Consider the following 20,793-nt stretch of genomic DNA (forward strand, 5'->3'; position numbering starts at 1 on the left):
GCTGAGAGATGACTCAGGTCCAGAGGCCTCCCTAGAATGTTTAAGAGCTCTGATTCCAGCTAAATGTCACATCTGAAAGAACCCAAGGGGAAAATGAAACATTTTGCAAGTCATCAACATGACAGTATAAATACCCCACCTGCTACTATATCCTGCTGATTTTGACCAGCATTCTTGTAAATGGCAAATAAAACATAGCATGCCGAGTCATGAATGTTCCAGGTGATATGGGACCTAATAACCTCATTCAAGTTCCTATTGATATTCCAATTATGAAAGAAAATTAATCTGGGTCCACAAGATCTAACAGTTCATTAAGTCCATAATCACTCCTATGAATTCAGTTTTGCCTGTTTTAATTTGCACTCAAAAAATAGACTTTTAGGTCCACCAAAACACACACACAATCTGCTGAATGAAAACTCACTCTAGAGGGAACTTTCCAGATAACAAGCTAATGATCTGGGAAAGGCAATACCTGAATACTTGGCTTTGACATAAGGTGGGTGAAATTCTGGGCTCCTGAGAAGAACAAGCATTAACAGCAACCACCAACTTTTAACACAAGATTACTACCATCAGCCAAGCAGCTGTAACTTCAGTGATGAAGATCATAAACTGCAAAATTGGTAACAGTGAGTATGAACTTTCTAATGAAGCTATTTGGTTTCATTTGTTCAAGAAAACACACAAATCTTTTCTCTGTAAGCAAAAGGTAAAAAAATAAACAATATCTTCTTTGGTTCTTCAACTGAGGAGCTATTTGGAGAAATAAATGTACCTCTCCACGTAACTGTCAAGAGATCTCAAAGCAGGAGAGAAAATTGGACAAGACTGAAAACTTCATTTCAGCGTGCTTCTGTTTTGAAATTGGGGGTATACACCCTCAAGATAGTGCTTTAGGTATCAAGTCTTTCAGCCTCAAGCCTTTGACTGAAAATCCTTGAAAGCACACATCTTTTAAATCTGCTTTACCATGATGTTTCCTCTTGTCAGCACCTAAAACGGTGTTTGCTTGTAACATTCAGAACTTCAGAGCATCTTCACTACCCATTAATAATCACTGCTACTTTGAAGCTGTATTGGCTAAATTAGAAGACTATACTGGAAGCCTGTATTATTTAAAAAAAAAAAAAAGTTTAAATATTTTCTGTAAACACTAGCACTTTTCAATAAAATACCTGTAACCAATCCTGGTTGAAAAATATATGTGAGGATTCCTACTTGAAAGCTACACGTGCAATGTTGTTTACAATAGAAAAGATGATCTTTTTGAGATCTAGTTTTGGAGGAGAACTTTTGTTTGTTCAGGTATATGGCATCAACAGTAGCAGTAACAGTTGAGAGAAAGGTATATGGCATGTGTGAAATGGTTTGAAGCGATTCAGTTCTGATACTCATGGCTGAAAATCAGCACTTGCCAGGCCACACTGGCAGGTATAAGGGTCTTGCTTTGGAGTAAAGCAAAAAAACAAGTATTTCGGTAAGAAGAATGAGAAGGTATAACATCATCCCGAACTACGTCAAAGAGGATTCCCACTGTGCTGGCAATTAAAGGAATCCTGGTTTCACTAACTATGGGTTCATGAAACCTCTCAAATGAAGCCTCTTATGAAACCACACTCAAGAGCCCAGTTAAAAAAAAAAAGTCACAACAACAGTAGAATGCTAGTTCAGGTACATGGAGCACAAAATTACAGTATTGGCTGATACTGAATACAATATTGAGATGGTCATGAGACCTTACTTTCAGCCATCACTTTTGACAGGTGCCTGAATGTAATGAAAATGCCTTTGACCTGGTGAGGCCTACAAAGTGTAAGCATACTTCTTTTCTCTCCTTACTAGTCTCACGCTCCTTCCTCCAACATCTGATCTTTTCCCACAGATGATCCTCACTACAGACAAGGGAGCCAGCTCAACTTGATGCATCTTTCTCACGATCATTTAGAAGTAGTCTCACCAAAACAAAACATCTCAAGCGAAGTCTGTCTGCTCATCCAGATAAATTAGTTCCATTAAAGGTAGCTCGCTCTCAAGAATTTTATTTCCCTGTTTTACCAAAGCAGTAAGAATTAACCACTTTTTTTTTTTTTTTTTTTTAAGTGTGAAAGGTGCACAACAGACACTTACAGTCAGTTAAACATGATATCTAAGAGAACTACAGAGCAAAAATGCAGCCAACACTTGGCAATAATACCAAAGTTAAAAAACTAAAGCAAAAAGACTTGAATTTAGAAACACAAATTCAATCAAAATACAACACAAGCCTGAGAAAAGAACATTGTAACTTCACACTTATTTTGCGCCAACTGTGACAAAGAAGCTGACTTGAGTGGTTTAGTGAAATCTAGTTTTGCCACACAGAAAGCTGTCGGATCAAGAATTAAGAATATTTTTACGTCCTAAAGGTAAATAGAAGTCTGTTTATCAATAGCCAGTTACCTGTTTTGTGTTTTGATAACCAGGTGAACGGTAAGTCCATCATGAATCCCATGCTGAGTCAAAGTATCTTGATCTTTTAAAATTTTTCCAGCAAATATCAATACAAGCTGATCGGTGTGGGACTTGAAACGCTTAGAGATTTCTTCCTTAAACTAAAAAAAAAAAAAAAAAAAATTACAGTTACATAACTGAATACCAAAGTGCTAAATTTCTTAGTAATTTAAAGGACAAGCTACTTTGTTCAAGTTTATCGTATTAATGCACTTGTTCTACATGTTCTGATTCACACAATCAAGAAACACTTCCTTAAGTTCACTCAACCTTTTTTTTTCCAAAGAAAGGCAACCAACTCATTCCTCTTCCATGTAATAAAGATGAAAGTGTTTCACAGTTAGTGTTTCACAGACCGCTAGTTATATAGCTGACAATAACAAAAAATCTGATTCCACTTAAAGTCACTCTGTTGTGCCTTCAAACAGGCACACATCCATGACAATGTATACTAGTACATACTACTGATACGTACCACACACATGCCTATAGGTAGTTTTATATAATCACATCTTTAATTACATAGCAGCATACATAAACTAATATATACTTACACAATTTTCTTTAGATACACGTATTTGCTGACAGACTGAGGATACAAAGTTACAACAGAATGAATCTGTCTGCACTTTCACTGGAACTAACCGAAGAAGCACTCTCTCCTCAGACAGTTTTGATGCCTTTCACAAACCAAAACCAGCACACTTTCCACACAGGTAAAAGATACTTCTCAGGTGACAATGCTTTCTCATTGTTGAATGACGTAGCCACATGAATTAGAGTTCCAGCCCAGGCCATAGTGAATGACCATATACCTCAGCTGACCTGGAACCTCCTCAACACCACTGAACATGGAAAGCCACTGTATGCCTCCCTGCCTTCTTAACCAGTAATAACCATGGCATGCTTTGGCTGAGTTCTGACTTAGATTTTACTTTTCTAGAGAAAAGCATTCTCACAGAAAGAAAAAGAAAAATCACAAAAGGTAAAGTGGAAAATACCCAGGAAAAAAAAACATTAAGGAATGACTATTATAGCAAAGCCTGGCAAATTCTTAAACACTAGTCAGTAGGCTAATTATTATAAAGGTATCCTAGGCAGTTAGGAAGACCTCCACGAGGTCACCCTATTTAACATTTTAAATTTAAATTGACCACACTACTTGAAATGAAAATTTCCAAGCATTCTAGGAATTCTCACTGCTACAGAAAATACAAATATTAATCTTGCAATAAGATATAAATTGCATTTTATAACTGGCATGACTGGAAAAAAAATCCCAGAGCATTATACTTTGAAAGAGAGTCTCTAATTGAAAGGTTTTATTGTAAAGGAAGAGAAAAAACAGATGCAAAGAAAAAAAAAAAAAGGCTGAGACACAATAGAGATAAAAGGCCTCTGTATATGGATAGGAGGTACTCCTTGGTTATTTACATCTGTTCACACAGTTAGTTCTGGTTCTTATTAAAACAACCTTTAAGTCAGATTTCACGCTGGTAATATTTAGACTTGCAAGTACTCCACAAAATTCCAGTCCATTTCTTCCCAACTGGGTCACTTACCTGAACCATTACTGGCATGTTTATCTAGCCTCTTCTCAGAGGCCCCCAGCGACAGACTCTGTCTTTCTTCCAAGAAACCTACTCCAGTGCTTCACTCTCCTGTTTCTTCATTGTCCTGCCCACCACGGCCAATGCAAACAAACTGTTCTTCTCCTAAGAACTTTTCCTTAAGGGCAGTGTTTTCTAATCCAATAATTCTCACCACTCTGAATTTTCAAATCCAGTCATATTGTATGGGTAAGACTCGAAAGTGGTCACAATATTCCACATGCATTCTTATCCACCCTTGCTAGGATAACAGGATGAACTCCACATCTTGCAAGCTGTATTTCCATTTGTAAGAAAAAGAAACCCATACGTAAAAATAGCAGTGCTGACTATTTAACAGGTATAAACTCCGGGCCCTTTTCTGCAGAGCAACGATGTAGGCAGTTGCTTCCTATTCTGCATTCTTTTGGTTAATTAGTCCTGAGAGCACACATTCCAGAGCAACATAAAAACTGCAGAAATACTTTAAGTTTGGTACAAAGATAATGCAGAAGAATAAAGATATTATGCCAGACCAAAGAACAACGTCATTACCTAAACCCATTTACTATCATATGTTCACAAGATGCTGTAACAGGGAGATCCACAACTTAAGCTCTGCAGGAGGATCTGGACAGGCTGCACCGATGGGCTGAGGTCAGCTGCACGAAGTTCAACAAGGCCAAGTGCCGGGTCCTGCACCTGGGGCGCAATAACCCCAAGCGGAGCTACAGGCTGGGAGAGGAGTGGTTGGAAAGCTGCCAGGCAGAGAAGGACCTGGGAGTGATGGTGGATAGTCGGCTGAATATGAGCCAGCAGTGTGCTCAGGTGGCCAAGAAGGCCAACGGCATCCTGGCTTGTATCAGGAACAGTGTGACCAGCAGGGCTAGGGAGGTGATCGTCCCCCTGTACTCGGCTCTGGTGAGGCCGCACCTCGAGCACTGTGTTCAGTTTTGGGCCCCTCGCTACAAGAAGGACATGGAGGTGCTTGAGCGGGTGCAGAGAAGGGCGACGAAGCTGGTGAGGGGCCTGGAGAACAAGTCCTACGAGGAGTGGCTGAGGGAGCTGGGCTTGTTCAGCCTGGAGAAGAGGAGGCTCAGGGGCGACCTTATTGCTCTCTACAGGTACCTCAAGGGAGGCTGTAGCGAGGTGGGGGTTGGTCTGTTCTCCCACGTGCCTGGTGACAGGACGAGGGGGAATGGGCTTAAGTTGAGCCAGGGGAGTTTTAGGTTAGATGTTAGGAAGAACTTCTTTACTGAAAGGGTTGTGAGGCATTGGAACAGGCTGCCCAGGGAAGTGGTGGAGTCACCATCCCTGGAAGTCTTCAAAAGATGTTTAGATGTAGAGCTTAGGGAAATGGTTTAGTGGGGACTGTTAGCGTTAGGTCAGAGGTTGGACTTGATGATCTAGAGGTCTCTTCCAACCTAGAAATTCTGTGATTCTGTGATTAACTACCATCAGAAAGCTGATGCCGTAGTATAAATGGTATTTATATTACTTTATCTTAAACCATGCCCTGTCACCTGTTTCTAGAAGCAGCTATTCACCCACGAGGTCAAGGAAACAAGACGCCTTTTATAGACTAAAACCACAGAGTATCTAATATTACTGGTATATAGGCATCAAAGGCTATACACATCCTTTTCCCTACTATCATGTGAAGCTGATTAGATGACCTGCAAAAACATTACTGTAAGACATGAATGCAAAAGCCAGTGTACCAGGACAACAAAGGAACCTCTACCGCAATGTATGTGCATGATCAAAAAATCACAAGGGATCACCTTTCCAGCCAGGATAACGCATCTATCCTGAGTACTGAGCCCATTTCAGTTAACCATGGCCTACTGACATTAATAGCCCAGTAGCAGGGTGGGGGGATAGAAAAGATGAAGTCAAGTCTTTGTTTTTTAATCAGTTTCACATGGATTCAGCACCATCTTAAGATTCCTGAAACGAATGAGAAGGTACTAAGAGATTCCAAGCAGGACTGAGCTTTCTTTGACATTTCACTCACAAAAGAAAAACACTGAAAAAAAATAGGTTAACATGGAATTTATTTTGCAAATGAGTCTGCTGATTACTCTCCACAATCAAAGATACCATCAATAGCAAAACAGGCCAGTGAACAGCACACTGTTTTCTCCTGAGGCAGAGGGAAGAAAAAGGAGGCTCACAGAACATTTTGAACACAAAAGTTTGGTTTTTTGTTTTGTTTGTTTTTTTTTAAATTGTCAGCATCTAATGTGTTGCTTTGGGGTGGAGGAGGTTTAATATAAGCCAGTCTTCAACAGCACCTGATCCCTGCCAGTACCAGAAAATGATTAGATCTACATTTGAGTGTTCTTGTGAGACCCAACCTGGAGCACTGCATTCAGCTCTGGGGTCCCCAGCACAAGGAGGACATGGACCTATTAGAGCAGATCCAGAGGAGGGCCATGAGGATACTTAGAGGGCTGGAGCACCTCTCCTATGAAGACAGGCTGAGGGAGTTGGAGTTGTGCAGCCTGGAGAAGAGAAGGCTCTGGGGAGACCTTAGAGCAGCCTGCCAGTGCCTAAAGGGGGCCTACAGGAAAGTGGGGAGGGACTCCTTGTCAGGGAGCAGAGTGATAAAACAAAGGGGAATGGTTTTAAACTAAAAGAGGGCAGATTCAGATTAGATATTAGGAGGAAATTCTTCACTCAGAGGGTGGTGAGGCCCTGGCACAGGTTGCCCAGAGAAGCTGTGGATGCCCCATCCCTGGAGGTGTTCAAGGCCAAGCTGGATGGGGCTTTGGGCAGCCTGGGCTGGTGGGAGGTGTCCCTGCTCATGGCAGGGGTTGGAACTGGGTGAGCTTTAACTTCCCTTCCAACCCAAACCACTCTGTGATGATGCACATAGCTACTGTTTGAACCGTGAAATAAAGTCAGAGAGGGTGGAACAGAGAACTTTCTCTCATCCACTGTGCGCAAGCAACTCTCACTGCTACTGGTAACTAAATCACAAGACCATTGCCCCACCATAAAGGTGAAAACACAAAAGTTTCTTTCAATTCAGACAATGTAAAGACAAGAAAAAGGACTGGCAATTACTTTACTCCCACAGATCCTGCCTGTGCAGTTTTGATAGGACTCCTCATCACATTTGGCAGATATTGTGCTACAGCACTACGGTAGTGAAAGACCATAGGTGTAAACTCTGGAAGCTCCTAGATGTGACTAGCAAAGGCAACTCTATCAATTTTATTTTCCCAGGGGTCAATCCAGTATGTACCAACTCAATATCTCACATTAAACATATACAACCAACAGAAAAGGAAGTAAAGGAAATGAGATGATGATGAGACACTTAGGCAGATGTAAGAAAATAAACTTTGGGACTTAGTACACTTTCTATTTGTACAACTGAACTAAGTAATACTGCCAGTAAGCTACAGTGAATGCTTTAAAATACTTCGTCACCTGGGAAAAGCAAGAGTGGAGGAGTCCGAAGTCTCATCAGCTGGCGAGAAGCAATGAGTGTTTATGTGCAGTTCTACCACGCTGACTTCCTTTTCATCAGCATGCTGCACTGCAAACAATAGTTTTAACCAACTCGATTTACTGTTCAAAAATTCAGTTCAAAACAGCTTTTCTTTCAGTGTAATATTAGGAATAAATAATGGCTTACCATACCGAACACCTATCACGCTCACAGAAACTAGCTCATTGTGCTGCAAATACAATAGAAAGTAAAAATACAATAAAAATAAGGTTAAAAGTGACATCACCTTTAGACAACATTGTTAAAGAAACAGTATAAAGAAATACAGTGAACAGACTGAAACACAAGACTAACATCTAGACAGAGTGTCCTGGTTTCCCCAAGGAGGAAATAAAAAACAAAACCAATAAACAGCTTTCTTAACTAGAGTTGTGAGAAACTAAGTTGTGTTTTTGCAGTAGAGAACTAATTTTCTGTATTCCAAGGTAGTTGTGTAATCATAACAAGGAGAAATGCTAAGTAGGTAAGTGGGCAGTAGAAGGCCTCACTCTTCCAAAGTAAGATAGAAGCTTGAGAGAAAGAGGATGAGCAGTGAGGGGACAGTAGAACAAAGATCACAGATACGAAAAACATAAGAAAGGAGAAATTAAAGGGTTGAAAAAAAAGAAAAATTGTACATGTATGGTATAGAGGAGGGTCGAGTAGCTTGTGAACCTGTAGTACTCAGCCAACGAGGAAACAGGGGAGATGATCAGGTGAATTAGAGCTGATGTTGAAGTCATGTTGAAGCACTTGGTCTATGTTATCCTTTTACCTTGTTTCTATTAATTTTTCTTTAAAGGATGAGAGCAATATTTTTTATTTATTTTATTTTTTTACATTTAGAGGATTAACTTTTTTTTTTTTTTTTAATAAACAGCAGTCCTTGTTAACAGTCTCAATTTGAATGATACTATGTGCAGAAGTCACACTACTTTCAGTAAAATTCAGCCCAGTGCTCGGCTAACAAAACTCTGCTCTTTTGTTCCATGCTCTCACAGAAACAGGCTCCACAAGTCATGTTAGGCCTCCTGTTACACCTCTCAGCTTGACTACCACTCAAGGTTTTTGCAACATTCAGGTGAACAACACTGTTGATGCCCAGCCCTGAACCAGCATGAAAATAATCCAACTTGCATAATTCCTACATGAGCTAGTTATAGTAAATATTTTGTCACTGAGCAAAGCCCATGTGTCTGAATATACATGAACTACAAAAGCTGACTAGAAGAGACTGTTCTGCAGTCACTTTGCAGAGCACATCCATACTTTACACCTTAACCTACTAACCTCCCATCATCTGACAAGTTTGTCTAGGAGGGTCCCTTAAAAAGCTATTCCAGGCAAAGTAAAAATCAAAAATGCAAACCGTACTTTGATGTCTTACTACATTAGGATTCAAAAGCTTTCTGCTGACTCATTCTCTGCCATCAAAATCAGCAACAATGGAGCTACCCACTCCCTCCAGAAAACGCTGTGTAAAAACTATAAAAGGAAGAAAACAGATCAATGGGAAAAAAATTCAAATCCTCTCAACCTTGACTTAATGCAACATACTGAAAAATTAAATTACAGTAACAGTCTGGAAGAGGCCTCAGGGAACTAACATCCAATTACTGCTGAAAACCCATGTATAGGAGGCTCCAGAAAACTGCAACTGCTTTGAAAATACTAAGCTACAACTTTATCTGGGTAACAATAAAAAAGCAAAGTTGCACTCTTCCCAAACCAAACTGTTTTGAGCTTGGTAACGGATAACAAGGAAGCAAAGGTTTGCATCTAAATGGCAGAACTGCAATTTAGACTCCCAGCAGTCCCTCAAATAACAGCCCTGTTACATACATATTGCCTTTTGTACAACAGAATCAGTGGCTACACGTACACCGAACCCAAGATGAGGAACCAGAAGAACCAAATAAATGCACGCACGGCAATGCAGCTGCTGATAGCCACAGTCTCCTATCCTGATGAATCATATCTGGTGATCTTATGACTGTGAATGAAAGGGTATCGACAAAAAGGGAGTTTTCATTGCACAACTCTTGGACGCTGTACCGGAAGGGGGACAAGTATTCGTGGTTACGGACAGCAAAGCACGTTTGGCAGAGCCCACTGTTTGCAGCAGACAAAGCAGAGCTGGAAAGTGCACCCAGAATCAGGCTTCCACACAACCCTTTTCTGTCTGTCCTGACTTGATGGAAAGTTACTATCTGCCCTTGCCCTCATCAATTACACGTGCTAGTTTCACAATCAAATTATTGCCTCAAATTCTTACACCAAATCAAACTGACAAAAAAGTAATTCTGAGAAACAAATTCAGATTCTTGATGAGTTTACAAGCCAAACAAGTCCAGAAAGGAAAACCGGGGCAGTGCAATCTAGTGGAAATACCCAGGACTCGTGTTATAGCCAGTTCTCTCGCTTCCAGGCAAACCTCAGCAAGCCACTCCGCTTCTTTGTGCAATGACTTCGGAGAAATGATCAGCGGCACCTCCCTCCTCTGAGGGAAAAGAGCTCTGCAACCTGCTGATGGAAACCATGGTGCTTTCAGCAGAACAAGACTGTTCTCTAGCAAGTCAGTGAGACTGGAAAAGGGCATAAAAGGACTATATGCAAATTGTGATTTGTGCAGTAGAGCTGCTTTTTGAGAGCTTACCCTGTAGTTGCTTTTTCACAAGGGACAGCTTAAGACGTCACATTTTTCAACTTCACTGCAAAGAGCTCAGGCAACATTTATTTTTCCTGAGGAAAAACCACCGTGTGAGTTACTGCCGGTAGAATTATTACTCACTTGACCACACAGGTAAATATCTCTAAATTATTTGACTTGAGCAAGCCTTAAATTTAATATGATAGAGAACATAAAACAGGAGTGAATGACAGACATGATGGCTAGGTCTGTCACGCATAAGTAGCTATTAACCCCATCACCATCAAGAAGTCTAAAACCAGATTTTTTCTCCATGTAACCACGTAATCCCCAATTCTCAAAATTTTGACCAAACCTTACTCCCACTGTTAGTAACCTCACTACATCGCCAAGGTTTGTAGTCACTAGATTCAGATGCTGACCGGCTCAAATATACAGAACATCTTACCATGTTACCTCTACAACAGGTATTAATTAATCCATTAGGATTTTCTCAGGCTTTCACAATTTCAGACAGTACACAGGAGAATCTTTTACAACTCCATGCTCCCTACTCCAAAGCAAAGGATGACCGATGACTGCAGAACAAACCCACAGAAATCCACAGGAGGAAGGCCAGCACTGTATTGGGCACTATTTGACATGGACAGCTCAAAAATCAAAAGCATCAAAATGAAATGTATTCTACATAAAAGTATCTGCACACAAAATACTTCATAGTATTCTGACAATCATTTATCAGAAAACACTTGATAAGTATCATAAATGAAAGTCAGAAACACCAGTTAACTAAGTCAACTGTCAGGAAAGACAACATACCTTCTTCTTCAGGTTTTTGTTCTGCCAAATAGCAGCTGTATCGGATTTACATGGCAAGGTTGAGTTAGGTGGGAGGGCTGCAGGGGTGGCCTCTGTGAGCAGAGCCCAGCAGCTACAACATGCCAGGTCAGAGCCAGTTCCAAAAGGGATCTGCTGCTGGCCAGAGCTGAGCCAGGGAGCAATGCTAGTTGGGCAAGCAGATTGAAGAAAGGGAAAAAAAAATCTGCCATGCAACAGCAGCTGGGACAGAGGACTGGAAAAGTGAGAAAATGTGTAAGGAACAGCCCTGCAACCCCCAAGGTCAGTGCAGCAGGAGGTGCTGCAGGTACAGAACAGCAGTTCCCCTTCGGCCTGTGCAGGGAGAGGACCCCGGTGGAGCAGGCTGTCCCCCTGCAGCCCATGGGTCCCACATGGAGCAGATCTCCACGCTGCAGCCCCCCCATGGGTGGAGGACCCCCGGTGGAGCAGGTGGATGTGGCCTGGAGGAGGCTGCGGCCCATGGAGAGCCCCCACAGAAGCCCCCTCTCCTGGGGGGAGCTGCTGCCCACCCGTGGGGGACCCGTGCTGGAGCAGTTTGCTCCTGGGGGATGGATGGATGGACCCCGTGGGACGGAGCCGTGTGGGAGCGGTGCTTGAGGAGCTGCTGCCTGTGGGCAGCCCCTGCAGGCTCAGTTCGGCATCCATGGGAGGGACCCCATGGGGAGGAGGGGCAAAGAGTGACCATGAAGGAGTGGCAGAGATGAAGCATCAGGGACTGACTGCAGCCCCCATTCCCCATTCCCCTGCACTGCTCAGGCAGAGGAGGCAGAAGCAGGGAGTGGGGAAAAAGGTGCTTTTAGTTTGCTCTTATGTCTCATTGCTCTGTGCAACTGGCAACACATTAATCTTCCCCAAGCCAAGTCTGCTTTCACCACAACAGTAATTGGTCAGCAATGTCCCTGTGTTTACTTCAATCCACAGACTGTGGGTTTTTCTTCATTTTGATATCTTTACCTGTTCTGCTGAGATGGGAGAGTGAGAGCACATGTGGTGGGACGTGGCAGCCCACCACAGCAGCCTGACATTGTTCTAAACCAACTTTAATCATATTTCCCAACTCTGAGCAGTAGAAAAAAAAAAAGTCAGAAACAAAGTCAGAGAATGATTTGGATTGGAAAGGACCTTAAAGATTGTGAATAATCAGAGTATATGGAAAAGTCCACGAAGAGTCATACAGACACATTGATAACATGTCTAAATGCAGCAAGACACAAAACCATGGAAAGGAAAATGCTTCAACTTTGGAGCTGAACAATTTATATACTCAAGAGTCTTGAATGACAACAGGAATCTTGATCACGATACTGAGAAAGAACAGCATATAACATATGTGGTCTCATCTTATTCTGGTTGTACCATTCAGTAACCCTTGACTACAAAGACAGAACTGGATTAGGTTGAAGAACAAAAATTAACCTGCGCTTATGAAAGAAAACATCATATCAAAGAAAACATCATATCAAGTGTTAAAAGCTTATGTAAGTTGGGAAAGATGTTCCACTACCCAATTACACAATGCTCCCCTTAACACCTTTATACCTGTGTGATCTTTGTAAGTAGAATATAGCCTCTTCAAGACTACGAGTAGCAGCAGGCACAAATCTGAAATACAGGATTTATGTATCTAATGTTTCGACCATAAATTTCACTCAAGTTTTGATCACAGAATAGAACTTTGTGAGATCTCCACTTGTCAAGAAGCAGAGTCCCAACAGGATGTATACATTAACACACATAATTCAATTAGTTTAAAAAACACAAGCTGATAAACATGCTACTACTGCAGACTGCACTCTGCCCATCTTCCCATCTTGCAGTCTGCATACACATCACTGGAGAGCAACTCTGAACCAATTGTAATAATAAAACCTCGAACAAGGTTCGACGCACGTTTTAACACTTAGCATTCCAAGTAGCACAACGTAAATCTCAGCAAGCTTTTGCTCTTCCAATATTGCCCTGTGGTGAAGAGAGAGTAAAGGATGAAGTCACATTGTTTTTCATATAACCAGTTCCAACACCGCATCACTCAAACCACCAAAGTCATTCGCATTAGGATGTGAGCATTCATTAACGTGACTACGCCTTCTCTTCATGTATGTGCTTTAACAAAACACACTGCTAAATCAGCTCTGCTAACCAAAGAACTGTAAACGTTTTATTGCCATGAACTCACAATATAAAGCAAAGGAGAAAAAAAAAAAAAAAGAGGACAGTTTTACTGAGCTCAAGTGAATGGGAACTCGTAGTCATAAGGCTCAAAAGTATTCGTTTTCACCTACATAATAGAAATCTTGTCGCAAAGCACTCTACAGGCCTGCAAATTCACTATCATACACAGTCAAAGAAAGGATATATTCGTTCCTTGTCTACACTGAGCAAACGTGCTCAGCACAAACAGTTACAGAAGGGGAAAAAAAAGAGAGATGTGTGGCACTTGCAATTAACTAACTTCCTAGAGCAGCTTTGCACTTGGAAGCTATTTTGTGTTCTAACCTGCTTACTGCCTGTTCTGGATGCACAACACAGAAGCAGCAACAGCAATTCCTGTGTTCTTGAGGTCTTCCAACATGGGAAAAATCCTCCCTGACGTAGAACAGTTGCAAACCTGGTTTACGTTGAGTTGAGCACACATTATTCAAGTTTGTGGACAATACTAAATTAGGAAGAGCTGTTGATTCCCTTCAGGGTAGAGAGGCCATAAAGAGAGACCCTGAGAGATCAGAGCACTAAGCATCACCAACCACATTAAAATTATAAGATCAAATTCCTGATCCTGCACCTGAGATGGTGCTATCCTAGATGTACATGCAGGACTGGGGACAAACACCTGGAGCACGGCCCTGCAGAGAGGGATGTAGGCTTCTGACTCATGGTTTAGCTCAGTTTGAGTCAACAATATGTGCTGGTTGCCCAGAGGGCCAACCACATCTTGGGGTACAGTAAGCACAGGATGGCTACTCCACGAAAACAAGCAATTGTTCCACTATACTCAGCACTGGTGCCACTTCACCTCAAGTAGTGTGTGCAGTTTGGGGCTCCATGACATAAAACAGATATTAAACTATTAGAGGTGTCCAAAGGAAAGCAACAAAGATGGTAAAGGGTTGAGAGGTTGTGACTTCAGGGGAGCAGTTGAGAGTACTTGATGTGTTCAGCTTGGAGAAGGCAGAGAGGTGATCCCCCTATTGCTGCCTACAGCTTTACGAGGGGGAGCAGAGATGGAAACTCTTCTCTCTGACAGGATACAAGGGAACGGCTTAAAGTTGCTCCATGCTGGGTGTTAGGAAAAGGTTCTTCACCAAGAGGGTGCCTGGGTGCTGGAACAGGCTCCTCAGGGCAGTGGTCACAACACCGAGCCTGCTGGAGTTCAAGAAGCCTTTGGACAATACTCTTAGATACATTGCTTAACTCTTAGGCTGCCTTGTGTGGAGCCAGGAGTAGGACTTGGTGATTCTCAGAGGCCCCTCCCTTCCAAACGAGGATGTTCTATGATTCTAGATTAACAGAGCAACATAAGATACATATTGTGTAACCCCATGTTTGGCCCCAATAGCTCTAAGTATTTATCTTAAAAAAAAGAAAAAGAAAAAAAAAAAAGGAGCTTTATTCTGGCAGCAGACTGAAAGTGGCCAACAAATAAGCGACTCACAAAGCCATAATGTCAGCTATTGAAATATGCCACTGAATAGTTTTTATTTTGCTGTATGCGTTTAGCACTTTTTTTTTTTCCTCCTGCGAATATGGTAGACCTGGATGGCCCATCCGTAACAACAAACACACACTTACTGATCCCAGGCACATCTGAACAGATGTTCAACTTGTTCTGTATCTGAGACTGACCTGTTTTCAGGGCTGACTCTAGAAGCATCGCACTTACTGCTGACGCTTATTATTAACAACAGTCTATGATTACAGGTTAAGAAAAACAGCACGATACTACTCACTAGTGGACGGTGCACTTTTTAGTGCTGGTTGGGGCACCGTCTAGGACTCACAGCAAACAGTGGACCCCCATGGACAATCCTATTTCATGGGAACAAAGACATAACTGTGAATCTGATCTGTGTACATGTATCCGACAGAGTTGCAGTACAATGTTTAGTTTAAGACATATTGACAACGAAGATGTTTCAAGCAGCATGTTCTGTCAATCACCTAAAAATGTATGTCTGTTTTATGTTCTTTCTTGCTCGTCTATTTCAGTTTTTGAGACAATTGCCCACTACAGAAACCTCAATTGGCATCCACATCTGAAACAATCTTGTTAAAGATATCCTACAAAATTCACACCTTAAGTAAGTGTATTTATACTTCCTGAAATACCCAAATACCCACAATCAGACTGTTTTTCAGGACAAACACGATCTTTTAGTTGGATCCAGCATATGAACCCTTTTATTAAAAAAAAAAAAAAAAAAAAAAAAGCAAAGAACTTTACAGCAACTGCATTAACGCTGCTCACACATGCAGGGAGAAGAGAGAAACAAAGTACCTTTTTCTGGCTGAGATTTCTGGGAAAGCAGTGGACAACATCAAAAGCAAACACAGCCATTTTACCTTTGGGAGAAACGCCTAGATTAAGCTTGCGGACAGAGTGGCAGATAGCATGCAGTGCTGCGGCTGCCAGAAGACCAGTGGAGATAAGAGAGAAACACCTCTGGCAGCGGGAGCGAAGGCCTTGATAAAACTTGCGTCTGGGATTCTTACAAGCCAAATGCTGACAGGGAAGAAAAAAAAAAAAAAAGAAAAAAAAAAAAACACCTACAACAGACCCAAGGAGAAAAACTTTAAAGAAAAAAAAAAAAAAGCATCACTTTGTTTCTTTACAGCGACTAGGTGGAGCAAAAGTCTGATTTTCAGCCGAGGTGCTGCCACTGCACATTATGCTCGGGAGCGTTTAGTTCGTCTTTTGTGCTGCCCCGATAGCCACAACTGTGTCTTTTGTCTCATCCCTAAGGCACGATATCAGGCACTGTATCCAGACACCGGTGCACGTTAACAATTTTTGGATTGCAGTTACCGACCACACACAAGAAAAACAACGTGAAGCCAAAAGGTTGCCTCGTTCAAAGGAAACTCAGGGTACGTTTTAAGCAAACCCTACTGAAAACGAAAGCAGCTCCGGATCGCCCTGCGGGAACCTCACCTTTGGGAAGCATTTTGCCGTGGCGACGCCTTCCCTCCCCCACCCGCAGGGACCCCCCAGCTTCGCACCCACCCTGCCCGCACCCCTCCCCACACCGGCCGCCTTCCGACCCGTGCAGGCGGGCGGGCAGGAGCCGCGTGGCCAGCCCCCAAGCCAAGGCGAGCAGCAGCCGGCAGGAAGCAGCCGATGATTCAGCAGGTGTCCCCCTCCCGCGGCGTGCGCCACAGGCACCCAGCGCGCCCGGGGCCTTTCGCGACCAGCCCGGGAGGCCCCGGCGCTGAGGGGGGTGAGGGGAAGGGGACGGAGCCCTCGCCCCTCGCCCCCAGCCCCCAGCCCCCAGCCCCTGACCTGCCGCACGCTGCTGGTCTCGGCCACGGCGAACTCCTCCTTCTCCTTGGGGGTCTTCACCGTCACCTTGATGATCCGCGGCTCGGCGGGGCCCTGCCCGGGGCCCTGCCCCTGCCCCTGCCCGGGGGAGCCCGGGGGGCTGCGGCGCCCCGCGGGGCTCTCGGCGCTCTCCGACATGGCGGCCGCGCCCGGGCCGGCTCCCCTCGCGCGCTGCTGCTGCTGCTGCTGCTGCCGCCGCCGACGGAACCTCCCGAACCCCGCCGGAACCACCCGAGCCCCGCCGGAACCTCCCGAGCCCGGCCGAAGCCTCCGCCCCGCTCGGCGCTCGGCTCCGCTCCGGCTCCCTCAGCGGCGGGCGGAAACACCCGGCTCGGCCGCCCGCGCGCGCTGATGACGTCGCGCACCGGGGAAGTTACTAGAAAGGGGAGACGGCTGCCCGGGGCGGGGCGGGGCCTCTGTCAGCGCGCATGCGCGGGGGGGAGGGGCGGGGGTGGGGTGAGGGGGCCGCGCCCGTTGCCCGCCGTGAGGGGCGGGGAAGGGGCGGGCTGTGGTAGCTGGGTGTGTCACAGCATCCTCAGTAAATACATAAATAAATAAGTCATAAATAAATAGATGTGTCATAAATAAATACATATGCCAAGGCAGCGGCGAGGTTTAGCTATCGGCACCTGCTGAGGGTGCCTCCAACCTTCAACTTTGCTTGTTTGTTTTACCAAAGCGCTGTAAAACTCTGACAAAAGGTTCTAGAACAGCTGACAGCAGCAGGACACCCCAAGTTGGGCTGGTCCAAGAGCTTCAGCCATTGAAGAAAAAAAAAAAAGAAAAAGAAAAAAGACAAAAAAAAAAAAAGAAAAAAAGAAAGGGAAAAAAAAAAAAAAAGAAGAAAAAAAAAAAAGAAAGAAAAAGAAAAAAAGAAAAAAAAAAAAAGAAAGAAAAAAATCACGCTTCCCGTCACGCTTGTCCCGTTTCCAGCCCCAGCGAGTCTGTGCTGCCCTGCCCAGCAGCTGGCAGGCCCAGGGTTGTGGTGCAGCAGCGCTTTGCACTGCAGCCAAGCAGGGATTTCAGGCAGAAATCAATCCGATCAAAGTGCAAGGAGATGTGCCTCATCCGGGGCTGTTCTTAGTTGATAGATAAAATAGCTCTCGCTGACTGTAGGGGTACTGCAGCGTGGTTTGTACTAAACTAGCGCAACTGCTACCCGCTTTAGGTTAGCTGAGGGTTCCTGGTTAGACTAATAATCATCTGTGCTATTTACAGAAAACACCTAACAGACAAGCAATACTACAAATTCCTATATAATAATAATTTGAATTTATAAAAAGCTCTTAATTGAGCCAAGGAAACGTTCACAGAGAATGGTTATTTCTTCATCTTTTTCGGTACAGATAACAGCAGTAACAGTGTTCATTTGCCCACACTGGAAGCATCGAAATGGAAAATACCCTGAAACAGGACAACATGCATGTGTTTGCAGTGAGATATGCAGAATGCAACTTATGCACAATGCATGGACAAGTGAAAACGACACAGAAAAGTCCTTACACCTCCTTAGGTTGCCACGTTTTTCAATAATATCCTTTCTTTCCTCTTTGTTTTTATCTTTCCCCTTTTCTCCCACCTTTGCTTTTATTTCACCTTTCTATAACCATCTGTACAGCTTTCCTTCATTAATTCACAATCCTATCAAAGTACTTACTGCAGCAGTTCAGTTTAATTCCCAACTCTGACTAGACATCTCCAGTTTGATATTTTTTTCCATAGGTAATTGATTTAAACAAGTGCAGTCAGCTAAATTGGCTTAAAATAAAACAAAAAAGAGTTCACAGCAACTAGAGATTATTTTGCATCAAAATGAAAATACTGGCTGAAGTCAAGTTGAACCAAATTAAGAATATCAGTAGAAGGTCCTGACCCAGTTTAGCTAAACTCTAACGTTCTACCTGGAGCTAGTGATAAAATTTTGAATTTAGACAAGGTCTCATGTGGTCTAAGTACAGTAAAGCATACATGCAAGAGCTTCAAAGTTTTCATATAAACTAGACATAACATTCCCTACATTTCCGAATATTAAAGCCAAAACATAACACAAATACCTTGGTAATCAGTTTTTAATAAATAAGGGAAGAGAAAGAGCATACATCTCAACTCCTGTGGGACCTTTACAAGAATACACTCCTATTAAGCTTCCCATTCCTAATTTGCTGGAACAAAGGCTAGGGTTCTTTGTTTAGGCACAGCTAAAGGTGTTAAATAAAAGCTGCATGCTGAAGTGTTACCAGATAGACAACGATTATCTTTTGCTGCTGATATGGCGCTCCCTGCATGGATACACTGCTGCCTTTAGTACAGCAAACCACGAGCAAAGTGCGTTGTTAGAGCTGAATCAGAGGGCAACATCCTTGTCAGCTCATCAGTAATTCCAACAAATAAAACGCTGTTGTCTCACTTTCAGTGGGATTTATCTTTACTCTCTGGAAGACACTAAAGATTTTCATAAAAGTAGCATTGCACAGGAACAAAGCCCTGAGCTTCTGAACTGTTCATCTGTTTTATTCTCCTGAGTAGTTAACAGGCATTTTCCAATTGTGCTATACTACCGAAGCCCCATCCACTCTTATTTTTGCTGTTTTGATTCACAATCTTTTTGGGTATCTAAAATTTTGTAGTCATACAGGTCAGAAATTTATTTCTCCATCTCTACTCTGTATATATCCTGTGCTTTGGTCTTTCCACTAGGCTCTTGGTCTCTGTAATCTGTATTGTGTGGAGCTTTTCTTTGAGCAAAGACACCTCAGTCCTCCCCTCCTCCTCTCCCCCCTCCCCCCACTTAATTTATTACTATTCTTAATTTTAGTACAGGAAACTTCTCTGTCTTACTGTTTTAACCACCTACCTTAAAGGTAGCACAGAACCTAAGCATATTCAATAAATAGGAGCCTTTTAGTTTTTGTACTTCTTTATTACCTTACCTTCACTTAAGAGATTCTGATGATACTTTCTTTTTTAAATGCACAGGGGGGTTGTGTTTTTTTTTTTCCCTTTCTTTCAAAGCAACTATGACAAGCAAAATATTGTTGAAGATTTGTACAGGAAATCAGAAGTTTGCCTATCAGTAAATTAAGTCACTCACAATCTAAAATGACACATTATGGGAAAGAAACAGCAAGAGAACAGCTGATTTTTCATAAGAAGGCGTAGTGGGAGTATCTCTCCTGAAACAGGTTGCAACAACTATGAAAAGCATTTTTGTCTTCATGAACGTTCAGTTGTTACAAATGTAAAAGAAGCAAGATATGGGAAAATAGAAAGTTTTTGTCCAGATATCATACAAAACTTGTAGGAGCAAGAGCAACAGAGTAGAGAACAATTCAGCTCATTAAATAATTTGTGTAATTTATGCAGATCCCCAAAGGGCAAATACAGAGGATCAAGATGAGATGCACTGAACAATGAAAACTACATTCAGCCTTACCCCAGTTAGAAATGTGTGTTTTTAGCACTTAAACACAAAAGTTACTTTTTTTTTTTTTTTAAACGAACATGCACTTTTAGAATACATTTTATACTTCTTTAAAAAAATCCTTCTGTTGTTAATCAACAAGTATTATACAAGCAAATTCTCATTTATGTCAAACACTAGTACAGGAAACAGGTTTGTTCCACAAGGCTGGAAGGGGGGGGGGGGGGGGGGGTGAAGCAGGGATTACTGATAGCCCTAGAAAGCAAGGAGAAAAAAAAAAATGTAAAATACAAACAGAATAGTAAATTAAAACTTACAGGAATACTAATGTATGACGTAGCTTGTAGCCAGTCTTTTGGGTTTTACCTTCTAGACATCTGAAGCAATACAGCTTTGAATTCTTACCTCTACATATAATTTAACAATTTAAAAGCACCTGGAAACTGACTGGATTTTAGGAGGAGATCTATATTCTGGATTTCCTAATTTAAAGTTGCTTACAAATACAAACCTGTTGGAAAAAAGTCACAGCTTAAACTTAAAAGCACCACTGTCTTGACCAAGAAGTCTGTCTTGTTCTGGTAAGTATTTCCTATGGAGCAGCAGATAATGAAAAATGCCTTCTCTTGCCAGAATCAGTTTTGTTGGCTTTCTTTCAAACTATTAAAAACACAGGTTACTTTCATCCACCTAGCAGTGTTTGACAGAATAGGACAAGATGCTGCAGTTATATGTGGTCAC

The 20,793-nt window shown here is 42.5% G+C and overlaps 1 protein-coding gene across 3 annotated transcripts in view; it reads right to left on the reverse strand.

Moving 5' to 3' along the window:
- The window catches only part of UBQLN1 (ubiquilin 1), a 28,165-nt gene extending 11,203 nt beyond the window's left edge, over positions 1-16,962 (reverse strand). For all 3 annotated transcript variants that reach the window (XM_084304723.1, XM_084304722.1, XM_084304721.1), the window contains exons 1-2: positions 16,593-16,962; positions 2,446-2,597 (exon numbers count right to left, since the gene is read on the reverse strand). In XM_084304723.1, the coding sequence (XP_084160849.1) occupies positions 2,446-2,597; positions 16,593-16,769 (329 nt within the window). In that variant the 5' untranslated portion in view covers positions 16,770-16,962. The remainder of the gene's footprint in view (positions 1-2,445; positions 2,598-16,592) is intronic.
- Positions 16,963-20,793: the final 3,831 nt, after the last annotated feature.

Source organism: Netta rufina (assembly GCF_964035555.1).
Source record: "Netta rufina genome assembly, chromosome: Z".
NCBI lineage: Eukaryota > Metazoa > Chordata > Aves > Anseriformes > Anatidae > Netta > Netta rufina.